The sequence below is a fragment of the Pseudorasbora parva genome, chromosome 6, assembly GCF_024679245.1.
Source record: "Pseudorasbora parva isolate DD20220531a chromosome 6, ASM2467924v1, whole genome shotgun sequence".
NCBI classification, from domain to species: Eukaryota; Metazoa; Chordata; class Actinopteri; order Cypriniformes; family Gobionidae; genus Pseudorasbora; species Pseudorasbora parva.
The window spans coordinates 27755426-27765625 of record NC_090177.1 but is presented as its reverse complement, the minus strand read 5'-3'; the positions used below and the strand labels follow the sequence as shown (position 1 = coordinate 27765625).

The 10200-nt window shown below is 37.1% G+C and overlaps 1 protein-coding gene across 1 annotated transcript; it reads right to left on the bottom strand.

Annotated features, from left to right (window-relative positions):
* Positions 1-289: 289 nt before the first annotated feature.
* Positions 290-9166, bottom strand: gata5 (GATA binding protein 5). The gene is made up of 7 exons (XM_067447327.1): positions 8886-9166; positions 7686-8343; positions 5454-5623; positions 3771-3899; positions 2643-2727; positions 2173-2300; positions 290-1123 (listed from the first exon to the last, which is right to left on the bottom strand). Exons 2-7 carry the CDS (start codon positions 8203-8205, stop codon positions 1004-1006), a joined length of 1152 nt encoding a protein of 383 aa, XP_067303428.1. The 5' UTR covers positions 8206-8343; positions 8886-9166; the 3' UTR covers positions 290-1003.
* Positions 9167-10200: the final 1034 nt, after the last annotated feature.

Here is a 10200-nt window from a genome sequence, read left to right as displayed (position 1 = left end):
AGATGTTTACATCTCTCTCTTTTTTTTCCATTTTGTTGTGTTTACTATATATTTTCAACTTATTTCCATAAATTAATGTTTAAAACCCACAAAATGTAAAAGGATAAATCGCCCAAATGTGAAAATATCTTCTTTTATATTGAGAAGAAGAAATGAATTCAAACAGGTTTGGAAGAATTAGGTGTGCACAAATGATTACAGACTTTTTTTTTTTTGGGGGGGGGGGGGGGGGTGAATCGATCCCTTTAAGGAGAATTAACATTTCCACAAACAAGTGCAGACACAAAGAAAATGTTTGGCAATTTTATATGCAATAAAACAATGATATAATTCCAATATATATCAACAAAATACAGCAAATAAATTTAGGTTAACATATTCTGACAAAACACAAAATTTTGAACAATTAAAATGTGTGCCTTTTCAAAATTTGCTAAAAAGTGAGGGTCATTGCACTTCGGATCATCGGAGGAATACAATAGAGCATTAACAGAGTCTGGAATCAGCAAAGACAACAAGGAAACTTTTAAAAGCCTCATCCAGGGAAAGTATGCGATCTAAAGTCATAGCGACCATAAAGATGCATTCCCTGAAGGATAAGGGGAATTATGGGAGAGACTTGTGCGCCTCCACCATTCTTATCTCAACATAAATAATGTATCTTAAAAGTTAATCATTAACATCTAAGCCATGAAACATGTTCAGAAGCCATAAAAAGCATGTTTTTTGTCCTCCCGATCATTGCTTAAGGAACTTGAGAACTGTTGCTGAGTCGCTGCTTGTCGCCCGCCGTATTTTTGGTGGAATTGCATGAATCGGCTGTGTAGCAGTCACAGATATGCCCCGGTAAATCAACGAGGCAATAGCACAAAGTACAGTCCATCTTGCATTCCTAAGCTCTGTCTGTCTACATTTGTGTAAATGTTCTATTAGGTAGATCTTGTTAAAAGTCTTATCTTCCAGAATGCACTGGAGAGGTTTAGAGAAGGTAGTAGGTGTCAGTTCACGCTTGGGACAGCGCACACCAGGAATTCTGTGTGGCGATTGACGTCGGGGTGTATGTGTAGTCCTCATATTTGATGTCCACATGTGCTGCACTGGCACTGTCCAAATGTGTCGATGTCTTTAAAAAAACAAAGAGACAAACACTGTTAGTTGAAATGTTGTTAGCAGCCAAATTGAGCTTTGCTGTAGGTGGGTTATCTATAGTAAATGATGACAGAATTTTGATCTCCTTCTAAACCTGCATGACTTTCTTCTGTGGAACCAAAAAAAATTATGTCAATAATGTTGCCGCATTTAAGTCGATAACGTTGTTTAGGACAACGCTGACTTTCATTGTACGGACAAATAGCTTGTTTTGTTGGAAATAGCTTTTGTGTTTCACAGAAGAAAGAAAGTTACACAGGTTTGGAATGACACAATGACTAGTAAATGATGACAGACTTTTCAGTTTACGTGAACTATCCTTTTAAATCGACACTCTCAACATCAAAAAATAAATAAATAAATCCATTTTAGCTTCCATAACAGTGGACAGTGAACAGTTCTTAAAGGGACAGTTCACCCCAAAATGAAAACCCATGATTTACTCCCCCTAAAGCCTTCCTATATGTTTATGACAATCTTCATTATATTAATGTTATAATAAGTTATATTAAAAAATGTCCTGGCTCTTCCAATTTTTATAATTTCAGTGAACGGCAGCCCAAATGGCTCTGGGGGGTTAATAAAGGCCTTCTGAAGCCGATCGATAGGTTTTTGTAAGAACATTTTTTTTATATAACTCTGATTGTATTCGTCTGAAAGGAGAATGTCATATACTCCTAGAATGGCTTGAGGATGCATAAATGATGGGGTAATTTTCATTTTTGGGTGAACTACCCCTTTAAAAGAAAAACATTTTCTCAGTGTAAGAATAAGAAACATTTTAATAATCTGAAGAACTTTTTTTCTACTATAAAGAACCTTTTGTGCAATTTAAAGGTTCTATGGATGTTAAAGATTCTTTGTAGAGTGCTATTGATGCCAATAAAGAATGTTTATTTTTAAGAGTGAACTTGAACTCTGGAATCAATCATTTAGCCAACCCATATTTAATAACTGGCTTACATTGACGGTAACATCTACAAAGCAAAAATACAATCCTATCAATCACGTGAGCACATATACCTGTGTGACTGAGACAACAGTTTGGCCTGCGTACGGCGAAGCTGCGATATTGGGTTCACTCTTTATTGTAGAGGCATTTTCTGACACAGGCAAAGAAGTGGGAGACGTAGCGCCAGACACTGTTGACCCTGAAGACAAATAGAACAAACTGTGAATGACAGACACAATAAAAGAACAGCACACTCGACATGCTGGTTATTGCAAATGACAATTGAGGGCGTCAAACATCCATTCGTTACACTGGTGCCGCACACGCATCCATTGAAAACAGAAAAAAAGTGCTGTTACCGCTCTCTCTCGCTCTTTTACTCCCTTTTCCCTCCCTTTACTCTTTCGCTCACCCCATATTTCTCTCCACACATTCTCTGACTCACTCACTCCCACACTTCCATCCAAATCACTCATGTCTGCTTTTGTCTAAAAATCTTTTCCAAAAAAGTCTCTTTTAAAATGCTTTTCTCAACCCGTACCTGAGGATGATTTGGTTTTGGGCATCTTTGGTTTGCGTTTTCTTGTCTGAATGCTTTCTTTCTTCATTGCTAATGGCCTTGGTACCTAAAACAAGAATAAGGGAAAAGATAATCGAAATTAACAACGGGTTATTCATTAACCAATCAAGAGTAACAAAGAGTTAAAAATGAGTTGGCGATTCAGTCACTCTAAAAAAAATAAAGGTTTGTAACAGGCATCAATGATTCCATGAAGAACATTTAACATTCATAGAATCTTTTCATTGCGCAAAAGGATCTTTATATATATTGGAAAAAGGCGAAATTTTGTTCTTCAAACAAAGAAAAAAATTGTTCTTTTAAAAACTGATCATTGAAAACCAAAAATTGTTTTTCTATGGTATTGCTTCAAAAAAAAGAACAATGTAATTTTTGTAAAGTGTATGAAGGCCAATATAATGGTGATTGAACATACAGGTTTGGAAGGAGACGAGGGTTATTAAATGATAGAATTTTCAGTTTGCGTGAACTATCATTTTAAATCAACACTCTTAAAGGTTCCAAAAGAGGATTTTTGCAGGAAAGTCCAAAAAGATTCATTTTAGGTGAATCTTAGCTGAATTCAGTGGATAGTTCTTAAAAGGACAATTCTTTCTTAGTGTAAAGAACAATTTTAATATTCTGAAGAACCTTGGAAAGGTTCTGTGCAAAACCAAAAATTCTTCTATGGCACTGCTGGAAAAATAATGGTGATAATTATATGAAAAATAATTATAATGGTGATAATTATATGAAAAATAATTATAATGGTGATTGAACACAGTTGGGAATATGTGTCTTGTTATTAAAAAAAAAAAAAAACGGTTGTAACCAGATTATATATATATATAAATTTCTTTTTTCTTGTGGGAGTCATTTTGGTCAGCGTGAGAATTGCTAGTTTACAGAACAAAGCTTATTTAAGCGACTCCCCTTCCTCTCTTCATTCTCATTCTCTTCCGATAAAACACACCTATGACCTCTACATCACGTGCAGATTTGCACAGTCACAAACTAACATGCACACAGCGTGCAGCCTCCCAAATGGAGCACTGGTTGGAAACACCGGTCTTAAGTGGCTCAATGACGTGGCCTGAATCCAACACTCACCCCGTGGAGCTTCATGTACAGTCCGCAGGCGTTGCAGACGGGCTCTCCTTCTGCATTTCTCCTCCACAGTGTGGTTGTACTGGTATGACAGTTAGTGCAACACAGACCTGCTCGCCGTGACGTACTTTGCTGCAGAGACAAATAGTTGGGAAGGTGGTTAATTGGGTGAACTTTGACATAATTTTACTGGGTTAAAGAAAGAGGGAATGAAAGAAATAAAGATATTCAATATACCAAAGGTGAGCTTGACAAACCTTGCTCGAAAAGAGCTGGAAGAGATACACTGCAAAAAAAATGCTTTTCTTACTTAGTAATTTTGTCTTGTTTCTAGTATAAATATCTACAAATTAAGTAAAATGACATAATATATTCTTCCTTTTTTTCTTAAAAGTAAAAACAAAATGAAGTGAGTTTTTGCTTAAAACAAGCTAAATTATCTGCCAGTGGGGTGAGAAAAATAATCTTACTTCTGATTGAAATCTTGTTATAATAATGTTATTTTTCTTAATAACATGTTTAATTGTTTAATTGTTTTTTCCCCAGAAAAAAAAGCAAAATATCTTAGAAAATAAGAATAAGAATAAACTAAGAATTTTTAGATATTTGGACTGGAAACAAGAAAAAAAAAATACTAAACAAGAAGAACATCTTTTGCAGTGTAAAATGTCCACCCATCAAAAAAAAAAATGACTTTTTATTTTTCTCATGTTCCTTTAGTGGTAATGTGGTGGTGAAATATTTTGCTGCTAAAAATATAATTCTGTAGCTAAGTTCGTGTAAACATTTTATAAAGCATTTACTTAAAATGCAAACTGAACTGCGGTCAAAAGAAGTAAAATAAATGGACGAGAACTTATAATTTTATGAATTCAAATAAGGAGTTTACTGGCACACATTTTTAATATTCTTCTACAGCAAGAATAAAACTGGCCAAATGCTCCTTACGTTTGGTGTTGTTTTGAGTTTTTGAGTTTCTGCTTGGCTAAAAACAGACCGACCCAAGGACAAGGTCATGAAAGCAAAAATGAAAACAGAGAGGTAGAGACCAGTGAGAGAATTGTGTGTGTGTGTGTGTGTGTGAGTGTGTGAGTGTGTGTGTGTGTGTGTGTGTGTGTGTGTGTGTGTGTGTGTGTGTGTGTGTGTGTGTGAGAGAGAGAGAGAGAGAGAGAGAGAGAGAGAGAGAGAGAGAGAGAGAGAGAGAGAGAGAGAGAGAGAGAGAGAGAGAGAGAGAGAGAGAGAGAGAGAGAGAGAGAGAGAGAGAGAGAGAGAGACTGCTGGGAAAAAGGACAGCAGTGAAGGCTTTGCTCAATTGGCCTTCTCCAGTACTGACCCTGAGATCACCCACTCTCTACCCACTACTGAAACTACTAATTATATTTAAGCAAAAATAATTTCATTTTATGAGACTATATTGTAATCATATCAGCAAGGAAAACATGCAAAAAAGCCTATTTGCAATATATATAAAACCAAATCAAATTATTTAATTTAACATGACTAAATAAATCTGATTATTTTAGATGTAACCAAAGAAAGTCATTATTAATGGTCAGCAGGTCAGGTTAAAACTGTTTAAGGTAACATCACGTGCTTATTTCTTCTTCTGAAGTGTTTGTTTGAATGGACAAGGCCATGCAAAACATAAAACTATTAACTAACAATAATGAACAAGTGGGAATTTACCAGGCGTTTCTGTGGTTTGATAAGAGGTCGGTTGATGCCGTTCATCTTGTGGTAGAGGCCGCACGCGTTGCACAGGTAATGGCCGGTCCCGTCTCTCCTCCACAGCGGCGTTGAGATGGAGCCACAGTTCACACACTCACGCCCTTCACATGGCAGCTCTTCCAGCATGTCTAAAAGGACATACAGTTTTGTGTTTAATTCATTTTCTAAGGTTTTCCTCTAGGTTCAAAGTGATTTATAAGAGGACAATGTTCGTTCAAATAATACAATAAAGCGCGAGACTTTAATCGTTAAAGTTGAAAGGAAGGGAACGATTAGATATTTTCTATGTTGTCATTTTGTCATCTCTGTAATTACGGCCTGCCTAATTTCTCTAAGGCAAATACGAATAGACTAAATTTATATGGATTAAAACTAGAATGATTCAATGTTTCGCAAAATCAATCAAGCTGGGTAGCTGGTCAGCAACCAGACCTCTAACGTAATTTGCGTATTTTTAAGTAGGCCGTTTCAAATTTGAAGTAAAAAAAAAAAAAAAATCTTTATGCTAAGTGTCTCATCTCACAAAATATGTTTTAAAATACGCTGAAGCCTTTCAAAAATTAACAGGGTTCACTGTAACTATATTTGACCTCGTCAATATATCCACTAAAATCAAGAGGGAGAATATTGAACTATTATTTTCACATTTAAAATGATCACGTTTGCTAACAGACCAAAGAAAATAACGAAAGTAGACTAAATAAAGTAAAATAGGTCAAAATTTAAATAATATGAATTAATTAATTAATTAAATGTAGGCTATTGATGCTAAATAAAGTAAAACAGGCATAGGCCAAAATTTAAATAATAATAACAACAACAACAACAACAACAACAATAATAATAATAATAATAATAATAATAATAATAATAATAATAATAAATACATTCATTAAATGCATTGATGTTTCAAGAAAATACATAGGCTAATACATAATAAAATGAGTCATTGTTAAAGCCCTGGAAGAACTAGAACACTTTGGATGGATGCAAATAGATTCTTAGGTGAGAGCTGGTGTTTTCTTGAACATCAGCGGTATGGAATGTGACAAAACTCTAGACGGAATGAAAAATGGATTAATACGAGCATATGCAGGGTCACTGGAGTGTCTGTTAGGGCGACTGACGAGGCACGAGGGGCCTCAGAAGAGCGGAATGTCAATGGGGCTCTTATCAGTGTTAAAGATCCAGGGGTCACCCACCAATCAATCAAGATCTGACACGTGACGCCCTCCAACAATTTATTTCAAATAAGACGTGCGTATCAATAATCTCAGTGTGTTGTAATTTATTATTATTTTGTTTGTTTTAATGTAATCGCATAAGTTGTTTTGGTCTTTCTGATGGATTGCTGAAAATTGCTGTGATATAAAATAAGCCGATTTAGGCTATATTGCGTACGTGTATTCAACATTTGTGTAACGAAACATCAAAATACGCAAGTGCTCAATATCAAACGCCCGAGTCTTACGCACGCCCGATTAAATCGTCCACATTTGGAGAACGAAATGCCACGTTTTATGGACTATCAAAGAAAATGCCTTCACGAGCTTCAAAGGGTACGGCCGCTAAATGCGTCTCTGACTGTAATGGTCTGTTTAAAAAAGTTTGATCAAGGTGACAGTAGCTTGGATAGTTCTCACAATTATGAGGTGTGCACGGGCCCCTTTCATCAATCCACATATGGACAGACAATAGCAGGGAATTAAATTATCAGTGCTTGCATTGGCCATTAAAGGATGTGTATTAGTGGAATAAGATCACATTTAGTTTTGATTAGATTTTGCGATGCGCCTTTGTAGCCAAGCCCAAACTAACTGCTATTCTAGGCTTCTAACAACGAGGGGCTCTAACATAAACACCAAGACAGCAATAAATAACCTTCAACACCGCTGCTATAAATTGTGAGATCACAGCATCAAACGAACCTCCCTCCATTCCAACCATTTTTGCCTGCTGATTTGAAAGACTGATTTTAAACTATTGTCAAACTAACGACCCGAATGTAATATAGCAGAATTAACCTTAACATGCACTTATGCAAAATGATGCCTACTCAAAAATGTTGAGTGTGTTATATAAAGTGCTTGCAGACAAAATTATCGCAAAGGTTTTGTTATTTTAGTGTAGCCTACATATTTACATGACCCATCAAAGAGAAAACGAAATGATTGTGGCAAATCACTTTACCTAAACTGGAACTCCTTCCCGGTAGACTTCCCTGGCGTCCATGAAGACCGATCATGCCGCCATCGAAGGGCCCTGGCGTCCATGAGGTTGCCATCTCCGGGCTCATGTAGGCCGCGTACGGGCTGGAGTAGGAGGCTCCGACGGAGCGCACCAGGGCATTTCCATATTGATCTGCCCGGCCGCTGTTGCTCAACACCAGCGGATTCTGGTATGCGGCGTCCCTGCCGGTGCTGCTGCTTACCGGCGGGCTGTGCGAATAAGAGAAACCGGGTGGAGGGTGAGGGCTGCCCGGGTTGAAAGATGAATTCTCCGTGCCAGTCTGTGACCAGGCGTGGTGACTGCCGAGCCCATGGGCCTGGTGGGTGGACTCACATGTCTGTAGGTAGGGCAAGGTCTGGAGCATGGCAGGTACGCGGGTGGTGGGCACGTACACAGGTGAGCTCGCGGACGGATGGATGTAGTTCCCGGAATCGTGTGCGTAGGGGGACGGGTTGGAAGATAAAGCCAGGGTCGAATACATATTGTATCCAATGACTAAACTATCCTTTCAGATTTTGAAATCTTGAAATTCGCCCAAATTGTAAAAGCCACGATAACGTCCAAAATCTCCAATGCAATGGTTTCTTGAACAGCGGCCTCAGTAAAAAGAAATTCACTCCTGGTGACAAACCAAACATCAAATTATTTTCTCAGTATTAGATTATGTATAAAACATGTAGGCCTAATGATAATAGGTTTTAATTTACAATTACTGAACGAATGCATTATTATATTTTACACACACACACAAACAAACATTTGAACGATGCTTTATTGCGTTAGGCTATAGACTATCAAAATAAAATAAAAATCACAACAAAAAAAGCTAATTGCTACAGTCAAGATGGACAAACCGGAATAACTGTCGTGATTTTTTTTCGGTTATCTGTATCTTATTTGTATTTAATAGACTAAAATGACATTAATTACTGTCCATATCTTTACATAGGGATATAAATAATTATCAGCAGCAGTCTCAGATACCCTGGGAAAACACTACCGAACCCATTAAATCATCTGCGGGGATCGAATCAAACTGCGCTGTAATCTCTCCAACATCTATATTTTATCATTGAAAACGCAGATTACATAAAAACGTTGATAGCTGTAAGCAAAGGGCTTATACAATTTCATCCAAGAGCTCTTGTTGTATTATCTCACCAGATAAGGACGGCTAGTGATAAAGTCAGGAACCCTCTTTTCCAAGTGACTTGATTGAATGTCGCTGTTGAAGTTCCCACTCTCTTCTTCTTGCTTTGAGCCCAGAATTCAAACTTCAGCGAGAAGGCGAATCACGAGAAAAACTTGTAGTTGTCCTCTCTGCGTTTGGAGTTGTCACTGTGCCTTGCCTGTATCTGGAGGTATAGCTGCTGCTGCTCCAGCAGATAATGCCTAATATAACTGTTCACTGATTTGCTCTCTACTTTACTGCGAGTTATTTGTAAGAGCAGAACCACGTGACGCACTCCAAAGGTAGGACCCACGGAGGAGGAGAAGAATGAGAGGGATAGTCTAGATGGTGTTTTGCGGAGGAGGGGTGTTCTCCTACACCTGGAGATCTATATTTGCTGAGTCCACTGTATTTTAAACGGTTGTTTTTAGTCGATGAAAGTTAACTTTTAAGAGACATAGCCTACACGCAGTTGGAAAGGCACCAATTCAAACTAAATTTTTGTATGCAAAAGTCACATGGCTATTTTACAAATTAAAACAAATTCTGAAAAGTTTCAAATAGAAGTATTAGCTCACTGTATTAATATAGGCTACGTGTTTTTGTTACGCTGCTGTAATTGCTTGGGATTTCGTTTTTACTTTATTGTAAAATGAAAATGTTGCAGTAAAATAACCTCGCTGTCTGTGCGAGAACGTAAAGCTCGATTTTATGACCCGATAAATCTGGATGTGTTCTCTATAAAAGCTGTAGAGAGATAAGAGATACGAGCGACAGCTTAGTATGATGATACAACAATAATCACACTCATTATACTCAGTTGGAAATATTGTTATCTTAGCGGTATTGTTTGAGCTATCACCCCCTCCCTTTTTCAAATAAAAACGATTAGAGTTTTAAAGATAATAATATTATTAAATATTATTTTTAAATAAAATAGTTTTAAATATTAATAATAAATAGCCTATAATATGAGCTAATGTAAAGCTCAATAATAAATTCTCAAATAAAACTGTGATTAAAATAACAATTGAATACAAAATTAGTGACGCTCGTTTTATAATATTTTTAAGTAAAAATAAAATGGGTTTAAGCTACTTTTGTGATAGGCTATTTAGTTATACATTGAAGTAAGCAACTGTTGAAAATTCTTCCAGAATGGTGGTCGCCAATCAGTCTCCTCGACAGGCCGCTGATAATGAGATTAATAGTGATGTTGCGACCTGTGATCTCGTTGCTCGCGCCACAAACGCGTGAAGGGGACAACTGAGCGCGCGCGCGCGCACACACACACACACACACACA